This window comes from Podarcis raffonei, chromosome 1, assembly GCF_027172205.1.
Source record: "Podarcis raffonei isolate rPodRaf1 chromosome 1, rPodRaf1.pri, whole genome shotgun sequence".
Classification (NCBI taxonomy): Eukaryota; Metazoa; Chordata; class Lepidosauria; order Squamata; family Lacertidae; genus Podarcis; species Podarcis raffonei.
In genome coordinates, this window is record NC_070602.1 from 103,165,518 (window position 1) to 103,185,682 (window position 20,165).

The window sequence follows — 20,165 nt, forward strand, 5'->3', positions numbered from 1 at the left end:
CCAGTGTTCTGTTTCTCACCTCCAGCATAAATTAAGCACATAACTACATTTGCAGAGCTGTGAAATTTATTAGTCACCACTTGGAGAGGGAGTACCAGGACCAAAGAACACTCGGATGAATAAGGCATGCACCAGCGTTCTGTAAGCAGACAAGAGGAGGGGCTTTCCCACATATAGCTTGGCTGGTTTGAGATGTTAGCTTTACATAATTGCTTACTTGAAACAGAAATAAATACATTTGGCTATTTTTATAATATCACAGGAGAACACAACATCTCTTGATAAGAAAAGCATTAAAACCAACACAGATTAGATGTTTCATTAAAAAAGAGTAAGATTAGTTTGGACTATGAGCTTGATTCCAAACAAAGAGGTTGACAATACAGTGGAACTGAGAGCCAAACAATTCTCTTTTAGATAATGTTTCAATACACAAGTCCATTTAATCAAGGTAGTGATGGAGGCTGCCATGTTGGTATTTCCCACTGGTTCTGTGATGACTAGAATGAGAGAATGTTTGTTGTGTAAAAGGCAATGCATATATCATATATCAACGGGAAAATAATAAGGCACCTGAGAAAGTGTTTAAGGATTATATCAGGCAGCCATTTTGTGAGGTGCCTTTTTATTTACCTTGTCAAAATGTCTCATGGAATATCGCCTCCATTTTGGCTTAAACAGCTTCTACATAGTTAGCTGGAAGCATGCCTGTTTTGCCTGTTCTTTGCACAGTCCCATACATCCAGCCTTCATCAATGGCCTGGACATTGACGATTGCATCACCATCTTTGAAGGAGACTTCATCAGCATCTGCTGCAGTATAGTCATACATGGCGCGATACGTCTTCTGTGGTGGTCATTTTAAAAGAAGAATAAATGCTGTTAGATTACCACCATACATGCAGTATGTTGGGCTAAACCATTTAAAATACCTTCAGTTTGCATTAAATTGCAATAATTTACTGAACTCTTATGATTATAGTGGTAGAAATGCTGGTCATTAAAAAATATTTATTGTGAGTTGCTTTGAGCTCAGCTTTGTTGGTATAAAAGATTATATAAATATTAAATAATATTTTAGAGAAAGAAAAAGTGTGTTTAGAAATAAGACTGTTGTTCTCTTCCATTTGTAAATGTACATTCAAGAGAACAATGTTGACCATTAATTTAGAGATGTAGGTTTTTCTCCCCAATGCAACACAGGGATGCAATTCAGAAATCTAGTTCTTTGTAAATGTTACTCTTGCCATATGATAATTTATTTTCCTTACCCCTGCAGTAGATGGATGAGAGGGGATGGAAGAGACTGTTGTCTGCTGGGTAGCAACAGAAGATGACCGTTGTTGTGGCAGCTCTACAGTTTTAGCGTGTTTGTAGTCCACTGGAAAGGGAAATGAAAAAATTGAATAATGAGAAACCAGCTGGAAGCTTTGATTCTGTTCAATAATTTAGCTGTGTTTTAATAAAACTTAAATGGGGCTTGGTTGCATTTTATGAGGGAATGGTGACAGCAGATGTAAATCAGCAAAGATGATGTGGCTGTGTCATTTTAGATAAATAGTTCTAGTTAAAAAAACACACACAAGAATATTGCTATACAGAACTGTATTCTACCAGTGTGCTAACTCTCCCCCCCCCCCCCGGACTTGTCCAATGCTTGCAATTTTCTGCCCAGAAAAATAGCACAAAAGGACGTAGAACTATTATCTGAAAGACAAATAAAGCTCTTTAGGACAAAGTGTCTCCCTACTATCTCTAATAGTATATAGCAGCTTGCATTGAACTATCTACTGCATTTTTTGGCAATTCTGCTTTGTTAGTGCACTACCCAAATTCATCTGAGTTTTGAAACATTACTGCATCATTTATTCCCTGTCTCCCCAGCCTGGGCACCTCCACACCATGCTCCTGTATGATCAGATTTGCAAGAAGCCCCAACTTAATAAATATTCAAATTTGTAGTTATGTCACTGGGGGAAGAGGGACAGAATTGTTTCCTGCAAAGCCTCTTTGTCTTTGGTCCTTATGAAACATATGGAAAAGTAACCATAACGAATGCTCTTAATGTTTTTTTGTTTTTACAATTTGTTAATATTATTAAAAGGCAAGGCTTTGAACCTTGCCCCCCCCCGCCTTGAAATAGCAGTACACACAACCTGAAGAGGTATCCCTGCAAGATAAGTGTAGTCTTGAGTCCCTTGTACCTGATGTAGTTGTGGTAAAGAAGCCTCCATTGCTGTAATAGGACATGTGCTGATCGGCAGCCTCTGAATGTTCAGATTTTTCATCTCCAGCACTGAGGCTCAGTGCACTGGCAGAGCGGGATTGCTCTCGGCTACGTCGCTGGGCTTGAACTAGGGAAGAAAGATGAAGAAATTTACAGTGATGTCTTGAGGAGGAGTGTACTTGGTCAAAGGCAAAATTAACTAAAAATCAAAATGGAAAGTTACATTGTGGAGTGTTTAAAGCATTAAAACTGTAGGATAAAGGCTTGTATCCATCCACAGCCATTTGCATAATGTTACAGGATGCAAAACATACCAGTAATCAAGTGTAAGCTTCTAGATTGAATGTTGTCTTCTGCTGGGTCATAGTCAAAGACTGATCCAGGATTAGTACGCCACACACGAAGATCTGCAGAAGACAGGTGGGTGGGGTATTTTAGTTTTATCCTTCGCCTCTGACTTCATAGGTATAAGAAAACACATTTGCAGAATCCAACAGGTCTTTAAATGGAATTCACACAGCAAAAAACTAATTTAGGAAATGCTTTGCAACTCACTGCTGAAATGTGACTTGACCAGAATGTTTAATGAATGGGAAAGAATGTTATTCTTTTACATTTTAACAATGTTGACCCACCAGCAACAAAAAAAGTTGCATGTACATTCTCCAGTATCTGGTAGGTAGGATGTGTGCCTGGTGCACCACTGATAGCAGGAGGTGACCACATGGAGTGCAAATACAATGCAACCGTAAATGTTACAGATATGTGGGTGGAGTAGATGATAGTGGGCCAAATGGACCACCTCAGTATAAGGCACTTTCTCATGAATTAGTATGTGTTGTCCTCAAAAATATGTAAGGTAAGGAAGAAGTGAATTGTCCAAGCAGATTTGGTTAACTGGGAACAATTACAAGCATAGGGTTCAGGACTCATGTATTCAATATCAATTTAACAAGGCAGAAGAGTGTGTGTGTTTGATGTGAAATCACATCACTATAAATAATTTTCTACATATATTGTCAACTGTGACCATTATGTAAAGTTCACTTACAGAGGGGAAAAACCAAAGCATAAAATCAGAGTACCTGTATTCATTTCTTGATCTTGATCTATCCGTTTCCGCTCCATTTCCACAACTCGTCTCTGAATGCCCCTGTAGTTAATATCACTGAAATCCTGCATGTTCTTCTTGACACGTTCTGTTATGGGGTCAGTAACTACAGGTGTGAAGCTGCCTTTGCTCTTTTCAAAGTCTTCATGGTATTTCACCTGGAATTTTCAAGGTAAGACATGGGTAGCTGGAATGGACATGCCATTAATTGTAGAAGGCAAGCAGAAATATAAATTCCTTAACTAGTTCAGAAGTACAAGTAAACTTCACTGTGTTCACCAGATATGTCCATTTCTGTGACAGCAAACCTGATCTCTGCATTAGGGCTAGGCGATATTTGGTTTTCAGCATCATCAATATGTCACCAGCTAAACATCACTATATACAGATACCACGATGTCTGAAATAAGGATGGTGGCTTCATGGTTTTCCCTGCATTGGGATTTTTGCTGGTGCCTACTCTTGTGATTCACTGTCCCCTGCAGGAGGCAGGGAGAGCTGAGCCAGCAGAGTTAACAGACTGCGGGAATCAAGAGAAGCACTGGTTGACTTCAGATTTTCCCCCACGTTTATTTTTGTAAAGCATGTGTGCGTGCCAGGTCAAAAATTATGAAACTGATATCATAATAACGGCGTCAAAGCAGTTTTTGGGCAATATATCACCCAGCCCCACTCTGCATTTACCTTTTAATTAAATTTGTGCCTGGAACAGTTTCACCTTAAGGCATACTGAGCACTGCTAAATAAGTCACCATGGCTGGTTTTTCTTGGCTGCAAATACTTACGGTGGAAATGTGTCGCTGCGTCTCCCGAACACGTCTCATTTCAGGGGTATCCAGGACAAAGGCCGCTTTACCTTGTACTTGTTTCCGGAAACTATCAGAGTAGAGGACCTAACAAAATGAGTAGATGTGAATAAACGTGGCCCAGCCAGTGAGAGAGCAGATTTTAAGAGAGGTTTTATGTAGAAATGAGGCATGAATGAAGAAGTGCTGAAGGCAGATGCAAACATGATGTGATCACCATTGATGGGCTCATCACAAGATTATGCCACAGGTTTTTTTACTAACTATAAATTGTGTGCCTTTGGAAGGTAATGGCTAATGTAAGAGCATTATCTTATTGATTTACATCGTTTCCAAACCCACCCCAAGAACTGTAGGCGAAGCATAACACTCAAAAGAATAGCAATAAAATAGCAGAACACAGAAAGCTGCCTTAAATCAGGTCGCATTATTTGTCTGTCTTGCCTACTCTGACTTGCAGGAACTCAAGGGTCTCAAGCAAAGGAAGTCTTTCACAGCACCTGCTATCTCCTTTTAAACAAAGGATGCCGGCCCTTAAACCTGGGACCTTCTGCATTTGAAGCATGTACTCTTAACCTACCACTGACTCAGAGTCCTTCCTAAAATAAAACGTCAACTAAGTGAGCAATACTCTATTACTCAAAAGCAACCCCAGTTTAATGATGCAAGCCTTCATTCCAGGGTATTCTTATTTTATAGCACTTCTAGAAAATGCTCAGGCTTAAGACTTCCACAGTCTCATGGCAGCCTTCAAGAGACCTCCTCTACGTGCCCTTATTGTGGCAACTCAAAGCACAGATGATCTTCTCTCATTAAGGAATATAAGAAAAGGGGGGTCTCCGGCTGTTCCCAGCACCTTGAATTGTGTCTAGAAAGAAACAAAGGGACACAACGGACCATAAAGCACAAGAATGGGTTCTAGATGTCCTACTCCCATCAAGCATTTCTCCTTCCACTGCATTGATTACCAGCAGAAGTTGTTAAAAAGTATCCAAGGACAGCCCAGTGTGGAGTGCATGGTAGCAATCCAACCAAAAGTTGCATAGGCAACAATGACTCTTGGAACATTATGGCAAAATTGCACCAGAAATGTATGGAGGTGGCCTCCCCAAGCAATTCCCAGCAAATGAGTGGGTGGTGATGTCAAGAGTCCATCCTTTCCACACACCCTACCTTTTGCTTGGTCATATCAGCAGTTGCTTATATAGAAAAACATATAATCTGGTTAGAAATAGTGGTCAGTTCGTCCATTCTTCAGAGCTTTTCAGAGCCCCCCTGGCTTTCCAAACAGATTCTCTGTATTCAGAATGCAACCCCCAACTATCCCCAAACAAACAACCTGATTTTTTTCCCTGTCTTGAGACACAGCGGTAGATCATATGAATTAAAATGGTATCAGCTCTGCTATTTCCCAGGCTGGATCTAGACTGATCTTCTAAACGTAGAATAAAACATTCTATAGCATTTAATGGCAGCTTCCCTTTGCTGGTGGCTCGCTACTTTGTAGCACCCTCTGGTGTCACATTTTAATAACACATTTCTAACATTTTAAACAAGTGTAGATCTGTCCCCAGTTGTCCCTCCTACATATATAGGCTCTTGACCAGGAGATGGTTGGCCAGAGGGACTGAACAGCCCTAAACGGACCCTGGGAGATGGAAGAAAAGCAATGGTTAGTCCTGTTGTCTCCAGCAGTTTATTTCCCATAGAGCTTAAGCATCAATTAACTTAAATAGAATGTACTAATACCCCCCCCCCAAAAAAAACCCTACCCCTGTAAGAGCCTGCCACCCTATGCTGATTTTCTCTATAACCATTTATTTGGCTTGATCCTGCAAAACCAGCCTGCAAGTGTTGCCATCAATTAAGTACTAATTACACACAGTAATAAAGGTCCTTCAGCCTTCAGTGGAAACTTTTGGATGAGAATAGGGACAAGAAAGCAAGCTATAATTTTGACCACCTCTTGGTCATGCCGATTGTGTCGGCTCTGATGCTGTCCTTGTTGAACTGGCTCTCTCTTTGTAAATCTTGCTGTGAAAACATTTAAGATTGAAGTAGGCTTCTCAGATCAGTTAAGTACAAAAGGGGAGACTTGTATGCAATATGCAAACAGAGCTCCCCCTTTCCTTTGAATTCATTTGGTACCTGCCTCTGGGTTTTGTATGCTGAATACATTTCTGAAACGAGCTGGTGCACAGAATATATGTGCAAATACTGAGCACTTGCCAATTTAATTAAGCTGCTCTCTGTAGGCCTGGGAACAAAGCATTTGCTACGCCCCTCCCCCTGAGCTAGGGACACCATCTTGGACCTTTGTATTTATGTAGACTATTGGCTGTTTTAAAGAAAGATTTAAAAAACACAGAACAAACACCATTTCATTTGGTTAAAAACATCAGTAAACACATGATGTTACAAAATGTTTAGAGACCATTCTACTGTTAATTGAGGTCAGTGGTTGCTTAGAAATCCTTAAACTATATTTCAATGTAAATTCTACATAACTAGGAATAAGAAACAATTAGAAACATATTTTAGGTGACATTTTTAGTATTTTAAATGTCAAAATAAAGTTATAATATTAATAAAGTTAATAGTTGGGTAAAGTGTTTAAATTGAGTAGGGAAAGTATTATACTTTTTAAGGTGTTAAAAAGAAGTTATATATTTTCTACATCATTGAGGGGGTTTTTTCTCCTGAAAAATACCGAGCTAATGTTTTCTTGATTGCGTTTAGCTCTCTCCATCTCTGGAGTGATAGATGTCGGGGTTCCTTTTCCCATGCTTTCTTTGTACAACACCTACAGCATACAAGAAAGTGTCCAGAAATCAAAGAATTAGATTATTGTTGAATAACCATTGTGTTAAGTTGTGTTACTGTTTAATCATCATCACTGCATAGGTGGGTAAAGAATTCAAGAAACAAAGTGGTTAAAAAGTTATTGGATAAAGCAAAAAGCAAGAAGGGGGGAAGGAAAAAGAAAAAGTATTTAAAAAAATTAAAAGGAGTGTTTTCTTTAGGAATATGAAAATGGATAAGATTCAGATAAAATAGATGCAGGACAAGGTTATATCTGATGATGTTACTTTTTTTAAAAAAAAGTATTTTTAAAAAATTCAATACCAAGCTAACGTTTTCTTGATTGCGTTTGACTCTTTCCATCTCTGGAGTGATAGGTGCTGGGGTTGCTTGCCCTAAGTTTTCTTTATACAAAACCTAAAGATTGTAAAAAGTATCCAAAAATCACAAAAATATAATGTGAATAAGACTTGTTTGAAGGAAAAGTATAATAACCGGGGCGGCACTTCAAATGTAGGCATTTTGCAAAAACAATTAAAATTTTTAATAAAAAATTATACAGACACCATTGTAAAAAGTCACATAATAGAAACTGATCTGTCCTGGTACAAGTGAAAGGCAAAATCCAAGGAGAAGAATGTACAACAGTGAATTAAGCAGGTAAAATAATTAAAAGAGGAATGTATTATTTTGAGATCAGGATTCTATCCAGTAGGCAACATCCATCACTGTGTAATAGCTGTGCCCAGGGAAGTCATCACATATAAACTCATGGTCCAGTTTCTTGTCCTAGTTTTAACTACCGAATTACAAAGTATCTTGTGTCTCTCATTAGCTACATGAAGCTTTTTTTGTTCAGTGTGCTGTTGGAAGACCACTTGGGCAGCATGTTTTTCATGCTGGTGTTGGTTGTTCCGGTACTGAAGGGTGTTCCTGACTTTTGAGTCCTAAAACTCATGAATGCTGAGGCCTCTGAATGCTGAATTCTATGAAGATTTATATTGATAGGGTGGGGAAACTATTTTAAAGGGCTTTTTCTGAAATCCCATTATCAACAATGCACCAATTTGGAAAGTAACAGCATCAATCATGTTGTTGTCTGTTCCTGCCTACATGCGATTACCTATGACATCTTGTGAAACCACCAGTTCATAAGTGTATGGGATGTTCAATCAAAATAATTTAGCGATTGTAGTAGTATTTTTCTCATTATTACAAATTTGTTTATCAAGAAATTTGTTATGTGGACCAGAAATCATATGGTCTAACAGTGTCTGGATAGAGTCCTATAGTCACCACTGCAAGGTTATAAAAGAAAACCTCTATGGTCAGATTATTAAATACCAAATATCAGATTTACGGTATTTTATGAGTAAAATGTAAGTAGTTTAAATAAATAGGAGTATCTTACTTAAGGAAGAAAGTATAGTTTTAGATACTAGAGGGGAAACAATTCCCACAGCTTGTTAGGATGTTATTTAAAATATGTATATTTGTTTTTAAAATGTACCGAGCTAATGAACTCTTGATTGCGCTTGGCTCTTTCCATCTCAGGAGTGACAGGTGTCTGAGTCCCTTTCCCCAATCCCTCTTTGTACAAAACCTACAGGATACAAAAGAGTATCCAGAAATTATATCATGGCAGATTGCAAACAAACATTATTGGCTTGTAGTGTTAATAATTGGATTATGCCAGCTTTCCAGGAAAGCTGGCTGGCTGTTGATTTCCGTGTCACCTGGAAGTGACACCCATCAATCAACACCCATAAAGGGAAAGAATCTAGTAGGATGAGAAAGTTGGAAGGGTATAAATACAAACCAAACGTGAAATTAAACCAACTCCTAGTACTTATATGTTAAAGCTTAGGTTGCAAAGAGAGTTCAGAAGATAGGGTGATTATGCCAAGAGGTGAGACTGGGTGCTATATTTGATTAGGAAGCATGGATCTTTATAACACATCTAATGTTATGGTAAACCATTCTGGTCTTTTTTCTTCTTTTGAATACCGAGCTAATGTGTTGTTGATTGCGCTTGACTCTCTCCATCTCAGGAGTGACAGGCGTCGGGGTACCTTTCCCCAGTTCCTCTTTGTACAAAACCTACGGGATACAAAAGAGTATCCAGAAATCATAAGGTGCCAGTGACGGCATATCAAGATTAATAGTTTGTAAATGTTAACACTGGGGTCACACCGGCTTCCAGTAAAGCTAGCCATTGATTTTAGTGTCATCTGAAAGAGAGGACCTATGTAAGAAAACAATCTAGTAGGATGAGGAAGTTGGAAAGGTAGAAAATAAAGACGGAGATCCTATGCTTGCTGAAAAATAAAAAGGAGTAAGTCCTAGTAGTAGTGAGTTAAAACTTAGGTCACAGAGGGAGTTTGAAGGAGAGAATTCTTATGCTAAGAGGTAAATAGGAACTTTGTTGTTGTTGTTGTTAGAAAGCATAGATCATTAACACATTGGATGTTATTTTTAGAATCCAGATCTTTGTGGGGTATTTTGCTTGTCTTCTTTTGAATACCGAGCTAATGTGTTCTTGATTGCGTTTGACTCTCTCCATCTCAGGAGTGACAGGGGTCGGAGTTGCTTTCCCTACGTTTTCTTTGTACAACACCTGTGAGACAGAAGAGCAGCCGAGTAAACCAGCAATAAAGGAATTGCCATGTTTTTGTTATTGAAGCATGAGGGGTAGAGTTCTGATTTGGTTGTGATTTATTCTGCAGGGTGTTTTGGGTTACAGTTTTAAAACAATGCATATAAGCACTTATTTTTGTCTGGGGAAAACAAAGACAAAGTATTGTCTTAATACATGAGCATGCTTTTGAATAATGGGCATTTTTTGCATCCATTTATAATATGCATAGAATGCCAAACAACTGATGTGGGAAAGACAAAAGATTGTTATCTTTTGGGAAGAATGTGAGTATAAGACATTGAAAGGAAGAGAAGGGTTAAAAAGTCTCAGGATGTGACATTCTCCCACAGTGGAAAATAAAAGACAGGGAGGAGGTTTCACAATATGGGTATATAACTCCCATCTGTAGGAAGAAGCTGGGATGGAGAGCAGGGGTAAGTTAATCATATTACAAAACATAATTAAAAATAACTGTTTTCTCCCAGAAGTACCGAGCTAATGATTTCTTGGTTGTGTTTGACTCTTTCAATCTCTGGCGTGACAGGAGTTGAGATTCCTGCCCCTAGGCTTTCTTTGTATAGCACCTGCATGATGACAAAGGGGAATGCAGAAATAAGAAAAATAAGGAAGGAAAACAACCGTTAATTTTGATCTGCAAAAAAAGGGGAGGAAATATGGTCTTAGATCTCCTGGGTATGAGCCTGTAGGTGATGTCCCATTTCCACAAAAAAATTCCTGTGGTTTCATGCTTCCCCCCATCCTGTTACATATCAAACATGGGTGCATTCATGTAATTCCCAATGTGTATGAATCTAGCCAAATGTACGTACTTTTAAGTCCCATTGATTTTAGTAGGAGGGATTCAATGAGTTTAATGCTACTATTGACAGCGGTGGGACTTAGAAATGCTTAATTGGTGGATTGTACCCAAGGAATTCATTGGGATACCGAGGCGGAGGGTTTTGGTTGTTGGGCTTTGATTTACACTGGGAGTTTTGTAATGTTACTTCTTGCAGATCTCCACTATATTGTGTGTGCCACATCACAGTGGGGCAGGCTAGGGATTCATAATAGGATGTGTCTGGCCATTTCTTACAGCGAGCCATGTTGGTGAGATCAGCCGGCGGTGGTGGATAAGGTTTCTCTTCACCTTGGTAAAATAATGCAAGGGAAGGCAGGGGAGAAGCAAAGAAACCACTGAGAAAGATATCACAATGTATGGATTTCCCAGGCAGAAATATAGTGTAACAGCAAGCTTAGAAGACCGATTCAACGGTGAATATTTGAGTATAAATATTATTTCATAAGATGCAAATACTTCCATTGCCTTATTCCAGAAGGAATGCAACAATGGTAGCTGCAGAATGATTTTTCTAGTGCATTTTTGGCTGAAAATGTGTCGCACTACTTGTTCAACCCAGCTGGAGAAAGACCATATACTTTTTACAATGGCACACAGGAACAAACAGTGACTTAGAAAAAAATCAAAATCAAGAAGGTCAAAACAGAGAAAGAGATAGGGTTGGGACAGTGAGAAGAGCAGTTAATAATATCCAAAATTATTGATTCCTTTTTTTAAAAGTGCGCCAAAAAAGAAGGCAGTGGGAAAACGATAATCAGTAGTAGTTGCCAACAAGGTGCCCTACACTGAAGTTCAAGTCCCATTAGCCCTAGCCAGCACAGCCTAGAGTCTGGAATGATGGGAACTGAAGACCAAACAGTGGCTGGAGGGCACACTGGAGATGATAAATGGATTTTTCCCCCCTGGAAGTCAATTGCATGTATGGAAATAGAACAAACCTGGAACAAAGATTTAAAAGTTAATTTTTAAAGGGTTGAAATGGAACTTTCATATTTGAACTACCAAGCTGTAGTTTTCTTTAATGCATGCAACTCTCTTGTTTCCGAAGTGAGGTGAGTTGGTTTTCCTGTTCTCAATTCTTCTAGCACTGGGTAGACGGATCCTGCTGGGAGGTTAAGGTGCAGATGTATTGCACCCATTCATTGCACTCCCCATGTCTGAGGTCCATCCCTATGCCCTTGGGATGCTTGAAAAATTAGATATTGGTGAATTCTGATACAGTATAACATGAGTCACACCTCCCAGACTAACATGCAGATTAAGAAATCTTTCATATTTCACACTTTTTCGAATTCTGCTAAACGGTTCTCAACATATTTTTTTAAAAAATATGTATTTTGGGACTGAATATGTTTAGAAATGTGTACGTTGTGAAAAAAATACATTTTTGTTAATTAGAATTTTCTTGCAGGATTAAAAAATATTAATGTGGAATTGGGAGAGGATCAATATTATTTAAATCTGGTTGGAATGCATAGAGCAAAAATTGGCCTTGTTCAATATGGTTTCTTTTCTTGCTTACAATGCCAGTATGAGCTGGGAGCAAATTCAGCACCATTCATGGACTCAAAAAGAAATACTATCATTGAAATCATATCAAGATAGCTATGTTATGGAGGGGTTAAGGTTCAAGATGGTTAATTATATTTGGGGATGAAGTTAAAGCTCATTTTAGCGACAAAAATACCGAGCTAAAGTTTTCTTGATTGCGTTTGATTCTTTCCATCTCTGGAGTAATAGGTGTTGGAGTTCCAGCCCCTAAATTCTCTTTGTACAACACCTGTGTGACAAAGAAGTGTCAAAAACAAAAAAATTATCTCAAGATACACCATCAGCAAAGATAGCACAATCTAATTTTCTGTTTGGCCTTATGGTGTTTAAAACACAGGCCAGGAAAAAAATAAATAAAAAAATAAAAATCACATAGAGAAAGAAATGCTATATATTTTGCCTTCCTATCATGCAGGAAGTTGCAATCTGTGACCAAGTTTATTCAAATGCAGTAATATTTTTCCACCTAGAATGACAAAAACTCAGGCTATAAAAAGGGGAGGAAATTGTCAGAGGGTACTACAGTAAAATCAAGTTTAATTGTGCAAAACATGAAAGGTTAATCTTATTTGGGAATGATGTTATAGGGCATTTTTGTAACAAAAATACCAAGCTAAAGTTTTCTTGATTGCGTTTGACTCTCTCCATCTCTGGAGTAATAGGTGTTGGGGTTCCAGTCCCTAAATGCTCTTTGTACAACACCTGTGGGACAAAGAAGTGTCAAAAACAAAAATGAAAATTAAGGGGCACATCTTAAGATACACCATCAGCAAAGAGAATGCAATCCAGTTTTCTGGTTTGCTTTATGAAGTTTAAAAAACAGATCACAAAAAAACAAAAAATGCACACAGAGAAAAATACTGCATATTATAACTTAAAACACCTATCATGGATTAAATTACAATTTGTGACTGAGTTTAGACAGCTGCATTGTTATTTTCACACCCTAAAACTACCCGTTTTGTTCTGAAAGACTACAATAGCATAAATAACATTTTATTACTCTATTTTTAAGAGAGGGGTTACAGTTTTATTCTAAGTTTGCACTGCACCAACACAAATGCCAAAGGCTATTAGAAAATGTTTCCTGTTATAAGGATATATTGAATCCACTCTGAATATCATTTGTTTTGAAACAAACAATATTGCCACTTGAGGGGAAGTGAATAAGGTAAGAAAAATAAACAGAGCTAAAGAAAACCCACTGCAGACGTATGTCACAGTTAGTGCGGTAATTTTTTTCCTTCAGAGACTGACATTTTAGTGATTTTATTAAAATGAGAAGGATTCAAAAGCTTGTGGAAGGATTAAAATATATTTATCAGAGTTTGGCGATGGTTAAAAGGATTTATCTATAGATATTTTGTGATATACCGAGCTAACGTTCTCCTGATTACGCTTGACTCTCTCCATTTCTGGGGTAACAGGAGTTGCCGTTCCTGCCCCCAAGTTTTCTTTGTAGGACACCTGTGAGGTACAATAAAGTATCCACAAAAGACACTCAAAAATACTGGCTAGTACTTTGTAGTTAACGGCGCATGTTTAAATCCCATGCTTAGTCTAGTATCGAGAAGGAAAGATGAGAATAAGGGGAGAGTAGTCATTAAAATGTGAATGGAAAAGCAAAGTCAGAAGAAGTATGTTAAGAGAAGTGAATGTGTGCAAAGGGAGCACATGGTTAATCTTATTGGAGATCATAGGTATTACTGTCATTGTTTCATTTATTTCATTTTTAAAAGTGCATAAAACTGTCAATTGATGTTAACGCACATCAGAATGAATGAGTCATGAAAATGGCATGTAGAAGATGATAGTTAGAATGTTGTTATTATTTTTAATGAAAAAGATGAGTTATGGTAGGTTTGATTTCATTGAGAAATACCGAGCTAATGTGTTCTTGATTGCGTTTGACTCTCTCTATCTCTGGAGTAAGTGGTATCGGGGTTCCTTGCCCTGCATTCTCCTTGTACAAAACCTGCAGAATACAAACAGCCACAAAGGTAAGAAAAAGGTAGCTGAAAACCTTTCTGCAATGCAGAATGTTAATTAACACACTGGCTTTGCATATAATTATTTGGACATTGCCCATTGGGAGTATAACATTGCCCAGTTACAGGTGTCCCCACAAAATGCCATCCCTGTTCACATGTTTCCACTTCTAGATGCCTCTGGGGGAAAAGTGCCAAACTCCTGGAATTACAGGTATCTCTTTTTTTGTGTAGTTCTTTTTAAAAGTTTGGGGCTATTGCTGCTGGAGAGTCGTAAGCATTTCGAAACCTCCTTGATAAAACTTGTTATATTGGTATTGAATAGCCAATGAGAAATCAGTTTTTGTTCTTACACCATTACCCTTGTCATGAGTTTTGCTTTGAGGACAAATCTAGGAACAAAATCTGAGGACTGAGAGATTTAAGCCCTGTTTTGGTTTTATTTAAAAAAGAAAAAAGAAAAGAGATAGACTGAGAGAGAAAGAACAAAACTGAAGTCCTTGGCAGTTTTTTTTTAAAAAATGTCCTGCATTTCACTCCTTTTAAAAAGTGCCCTCTTCCCCAAATGGAAAAACAAAACAAAACGGTTAAGTCAAAAAGGCATTCAGTCAGTTCAAAATGTCAAAAGCAAGAGAGGTAAATTTGTAGTTAGAAAAGGGTAACTAGTTTGCCTTCCTGTAACTTGATTATGCAGAAATGAATTTTGAAAACAATTAGTATGGTGAAGAGCTCAGGGTAAAAGGGAAGGCAGAGCGGGAAAGAGAGGAGAAAGAACCAGTTGGAACCAGTTCCTTGATAAATGTCACTACATCTCCTACTGAAACACTCAAGATACCCATCACTTAAGTGGCCAAATGATGCTAGACAGAATTCCCATGTTCTAATAAATGAAATCCTACCCATTCAGAGGATGGCCCATTAAGATTTGAATAAAGCAGGAGGCCCACTTAAGTGAGCAAGAATAAATTGTTTGGATTTTCAGACCCAAGACTCGAGAAGCAACAGGTGCTCAGACTTCAAGAAGCAGATATCCCATCTGACACATAATTAAGCCCATTCACAACAATGGTCTTAAGTACACTTTGTGTTGGCTTGTGGCTAGTGTGTCTCTGAACATGTACAAAGTACCTTTCACCACAGCCAGGTTCCACATGTCGCTGAGCACACCCCTGACCAGTAGGTAGGTGGGTATAAAGGTAAAGGGGACCCCTGACCATTAGGTCTAGCCGTGACCAACTCTGGGGTTGCGGCACTCATCTCGCTTTATTGGCCGAGGGAGCCAGCGTACAGCTTCGGGTCATGTGGCCAGCATGACTAAGCCACTTCTGGCGAACCAGAGCAGCGCACAGAAACGCTGTTTACCTTCCCACAGGAGTGGTACCTATTTATCTACTTGCACTGTGACATGCTTTCAAACTGCTAGGTTGGCAGGAGGTAGGTGGGTATAGCAGGGGTCATAATTTTGTCAGTTACTACTACTACTATTATTATTACTACTACTACTATTTTATCCTCTTGTTCCATTTCTGTCTGCTCAGCATTAAATGGGTCCATATTCTCCTCTCAAGGTGCACAGAGAGTAAATCTTAAAGCTAATGGATGTTAAAGCCCGAGTAATACTAGAGGAATGCCATAGTAAGGATGAAGTTGATGATAGCATGTTAGCAGGGGCAATAGATGTCTGTTTAGTAAGGTGAACAGCACACTGTTACTGCCCAGTGCACACACAAATCAGCATAGAAAATATCAGCCACTACCGAGCTGATGTGCTTCTGTGTCTCCTTGACACGTTTTACTTCAGGAAGATCAGAAATGGGAGTTCCTTTTCCAATTTGATCCTTGTACTTAATCTACAAAGTGGTATTCAGTTCAGAAAACAAGACAAAACAATAATGACTTACATTATGTACATGAAACAGATATCCATTTCACATAAAAAGAACAAGAGTAAACGAATATAATCACAATTGTAGGAGCTGAAAGCATTGCATGCACCCATGTCGAAACAGACACATCTGCGGAAAACGAGTTTTTGCAAAGATTTGAAATTCGATGTATAAAAGCCAATCTCCAGTTTGATAGCGGAGGAAGAGCCATGGATGGACACCTTGACTCAACAATCTTACCAATGTAGTAGAAACAGGAGGATTAAAGCTTTCCACCAGGTTCCTTGCTTTAAAAGCTATTTTAATCGTCAGTAAACAAGTATGAGATTATTGTATTTTGCAGCTCAAGTGCAACCTGGCCGAAAAAAATAGATTTTTGATCATGGCATCCATCACAGAGCTTCTCCTTTTTAAGCCCCTGGCCCTGTTTTACAACTACCTTGTGTTGACAATGCCAGGCAAATCTTCAGAGAGTAGCCTGGAGTGGCCATGCATCTCCTCAGCTGCATCCCAATGGGACACTGTTATTGGGATGCTGTTATGAGACCTTCCCACGGCCACTGTCAATATTGGGCCCCTTGCAATTGTGCTGGCTGCTGATATCAATCAAATTTTCAGTCCAGCTTAGGAGAGTGTGCCTAAATTGTTTCAACTCTAGTAACTTTCTTTGGATTCATTCCCACTAGATTTTCCCTCACAGAGGAAATAGGTAATGTGCACTGAAACACACGGCACTGGCCAATGCAGAAGCAGATGAATGAGCCTCTGCAAACTGGAACCTCTGCCTATTCAGAGGAGACACTGGGCTAGGGTGCAGTGTGTGTGTGTGTGTGTGTGTGTGTGTGTGTGTGTGTGTGTGTGTGTGTGTATTAGTCTCCAATATGCATTATAGACCTATTGAAACCAAACAGCTCATCCTTATTCAGTGAAGTCCCATTGAAACCAGTGGCATAAACCAACCTATATTACTTTTTAAGTCCAATTGCTTTTCAGTGGGATTTCGTCCTGAATGGAGCAGGATTCTGTTCTGGATTCAAATGCTTATCAGATAATCTGAAATGAATAAACTAGATTTTCCTGAAAAAATTGAAACGAGTAATATTGGTGCTTCCTATCCACCTCCCGTTCTATCCAGCATGGGTGACAATACATGTACAACATTCAAAAAAAACATTTTTTACCTCTTTTTTTAACAAAATGTCAAAAAAGGAAAGTAAGACATTGTGCAGAACACAATCAAATGAAAAATAATTTTGGCAATCCTACCATACGTACTGGGGTTTGGGGGGAGATGAAGTAGAGAGAGAAAACAAAAAATATCAGAAATAATTCTCTAAAATTATTGTTAGTGTTAAAACGTGGTCACTATATTTGCTACCATGAGTATCTCATCGACATTTCGGACAAGATCAAAATGTGAATTTAGTTTCAGTATTTTATGAAATGATAAACATTAGTTGAACATTAGAAAATGTTAATAGTTAGAGTTTTCGAAATGTGGATACTATTTTACATAGGAAAGTAAAAGTAGAATGAAAGAGCTAGTTAGCAAATTATGTTTTGATTAATTACGAAAAACCTTGACTTTTCAAGTTATTCCAGAACTGCTGTTAGGATCATGTAAGGCAAATGAAGTTTTATAAGTTGGGAACAGCACAGGTAAGAGTGTTAACAATCCACTGAGTTTTGTACCGTGCTTATTGCATCCTGGGTTTTTTTAATTCTCTGCATCTCGGGCGTCTTTTCAATAGCTGTTCCTGTTCCAATATCTTCTTTATATAAAATCTTAACCAAGACAACAAGATTGAGCATAGAAAAACAACAACATTGTCATTTGCTACAGAAAGACTACAAAACAGTGGAATATTAAGAAACCTCTAACTGGTTCCTTGATCATCAGTGCATTCACTCACACAGAAGTCATTTCCATTGATTTCATAAGCTTTTGCTTCCAAGCAAGATTATCCTTAGGTAAAATGTGTACTTCTCCATATTTTGTGATGTAGTTCTCCAACAAAAAAAATAGTGTGCAAAACGTGTATATTGGGGGAAAGTATGCATAAAACGCACAACTGAGTGAAAATATTTTTAAATGCACCAGATATTTGCTAAAATGTATATATTAGGCAAAATGCATACAATGGGAGAAAGCACATTGAAATGCTGGTGAGTTTTTTGAGCCTGTTCTTTTTAATTTTTAAAGCAAACGAATGCAAAAACTGAACTGAACTTAAGATAAGAAAAATGTTAACTCAAAACTAGACAGATTCATCCATCCCTGTTTTCAGGATCTTGGGGACTTGTGGAGGAGGGAATTTCTGCTTCAACTATCCTGGTTCATGCATGCCTGTTACATTGTCTAAGTAAAATGGGAATGGCACTGATTTTAACGTAGACATGGCTTTCCACTGTTTTGATCAGACATCCATGGAATAATCATGACCAATAAACACATCACATAATGACAATATTTAGCATCCTTTGAAGATCTTCATGGTTAAACTTGCTAATTAAGAACAAAGCGGGGCATACACGAATTAGCTGCTAAAAGACGACACAGCAAGCCTATAAACAGCTACAAACCCATAGCCACATTGCAAAACAAGGGCAGGTATTTTGTACTTCTACTGTCAGATGTGGGGTACACAACCCACTGTGCAATGATGGAAGCCGTTGAAGGAGAGAGTGTGTAAAGGAATAGCAACACCTGCACATATAATAAGGTACACATAATTAGTGTAAAATTGCATGGCCCTGACCGCCGACATAAAAGCCTGGATATACATAGTAAACAAGAAGCACCATTCATATCAAGGAAGATTCCTGTATGCTGAAGGATCTGCAAAAGTAGGACAACAAAATTAAGGACTCGCTTTGTGGTGTAAAATAAGGTTACCGTGCTGAAGTTCTTCTGGTTTTCTTTAACTCTTAATATCTCTGGTGTTTCGTGTACAACTGTGACTTTTCCTTTGCTGTCCTGTAGATCATGCTGGTACCTGAGCTGTTAGGAGAACACATATTTTTGTTCATTGCCCTTCAGTCTTGCGCCTTTATTTCGTTGGTATTCTATATAGCTTTCTTATAAATAAATTTAAAAATCATTTAGGAATACTGAAATTTGAAGTCGCACCTGACATCTGGGTCATCTAAATTCAGCTGCTGTTTGAACACATGAGATTTCCAGTGGGCACCCAGATAATAGGACAGAATCTTCAATCATCATGAGGCATTCTCTCAGCATTTACAGAGAATGGAGAACCCCATGCGTCGTAGGGTAGGGACTCTGGGTGCACAGAAGATTTTGCTATTGGGGCCCACATTTACCCATTCATGTTTCCATCAGCTGGTGCTGTTTTCAAACACATGCGACCTCAGGTAAACTGCACTACGATCTGCACATATGCTGTATCCTCACCATCCACCCACACTTTTGTAACCTTGTATTCCACCTGTCCTGCATCCCAGCCACCCAATTTTCAGTTTTTCACTGTAAGGTATGATGCACAGAGACAAAGGCAGTGTTGAAACGGTCATGAGGAACAGTGTACTACACCCTTCTTGAAAGGGGAGACTTTGACTGAAACCATGCCTCTCCTCTAAGCCACACACACAAACATGCACATACAAAATGGGTAAGTTCATACAAGACCCCATGGCCTTTCAGGTGTTGCTAGACTCCAGCTCCCATCAGCCCCAGCCAACATGACCAGTAGTCAGGGATGGTGAGAGCTAGAGTCCAAAAACATCTGCAGGGCCACAGACTCCCCATCCATAATGACACGTTGCCTGACACCACCTCTGATGTTGTTGAGTGAGGAAGAATAAAAGACAAATAAAACCTTCCCATGCATCGTGAGAGCTGGTTAAGCCAGGACAGCGCAATGCAAGAAAACAGCTTTAGGGCCATTGCTTCCAAACAGGAATCTCATCTGTGCTTGCACAGTCACCATGGAGATTTCTATCCATCTATCTGTAAATGTGTGTACACACGCTTTTACATCTTCAGACCTTACACAATTACTTTTATCTTAACCCAGGCAAGCAAGAGGCATTCTTACAGCTCTGGGATGTGTTCCAGCCATGCAAAAGCTCTTGAGGAGTGTGTGAGGGATGTAGCCTGAGGAGGTGGAATATTTGTCCTCAAAAGCGGAATCTTCTGTCCTGTGCTTTGCATGGGTCTGAGCAAGGTGTAAAACCCAATTTATCAATGGATGAGCAGGGGTTAAACCCTGCCATGTTGGCTGTGGGGCATGGCATGAGCTGCAAACACAGAACTGAACCCTGCCCATCAACT

The 20,165-nt window shown here is 38.8% G+C and overlaps 1 protein-coding gene across 47 annotated transcripts in view; it reads right to left on the reverse strand.

Annotated features, from left to right (window-relative positions):
* Positions 1-44: 44 nt before the first annotated feature.
* Positions 45-20,165, reverse strand: part of NEB (nebulin) — a 161,676-nt gene continuing 141,555 nt past the window's right edge. For 10 of the 47 annotated variants that reach the window (XM_053406851.1, XM_053406843.1, XM_053406835.1 and 7 more), the window contains 19 exons: positions 18,768-18,872; positions 17,564-17,656; positions 15,743-15,835; positions 13,880-13,972; positions 13,372-13,464; positions 12,607-12,699; positions 12,134-12,226; positions 10,076-10,168; positions 9,471-9,563; positions 8,954-9,046; positions 8,457-8,549; positions 7,271-7,363; positions 6,855-6,947; positions 4,124-4,231; positions 3,313-3,496; positions 2,542-2,634; positions 2,205-2,354; positions 1,272-1,381; positions 45-847 (listed from right to left, as the gene is read on the reverse strand). In XM_053406851.1, coding sequence (XP_053262826.1) covers positions 674-847; positions 1,272-1,381; positions 2,205-2,354; positions 2,542-2,634; positions 3,313-3,496; positions 4,124-4,231; positions 6,855-6,947; positions 7,271-7,363; positions 8,457-8,549; positions 8,954-9,046; positions 9,471-9,563; positions 10,076-10,168; positions 12,134-12,226; positions 12,607-12,699; positions 13,372-13,464; positions 13,880-13,972; positions 15,743-15,835; positions 17,564-17,656; positions 18,768-18,872 — 2,040 coding nt within the window. In that variant the 3' untranslated portion in view covers positions 45-673. The remainder of the gene's footprint in view (positions 848-1,271; positions 1,382-2,204; positions 2,355-2,541; positions 2,635-3,312; positions 3,497-4,123; positions 4,232-6,854; positions 6,948-7,270; positions 7,364-8,456; positions 8,550-8,953; positions 9,047-9,470; positions 9,564-10,075; positions 10,169-12,133; positions 12,227-12,606; positions 12,700-13,371; positions 13,465-13,879; positions 13,973-15,742; positions 15,836-17,563; positions 17,657-18,767; positions 18,873-20,165) is intronic. The other 37 variants (XM_053406713.1, XM_053406605.1, XM_053406758.1 and 34 more) reach the window with 35 other exon arrangements.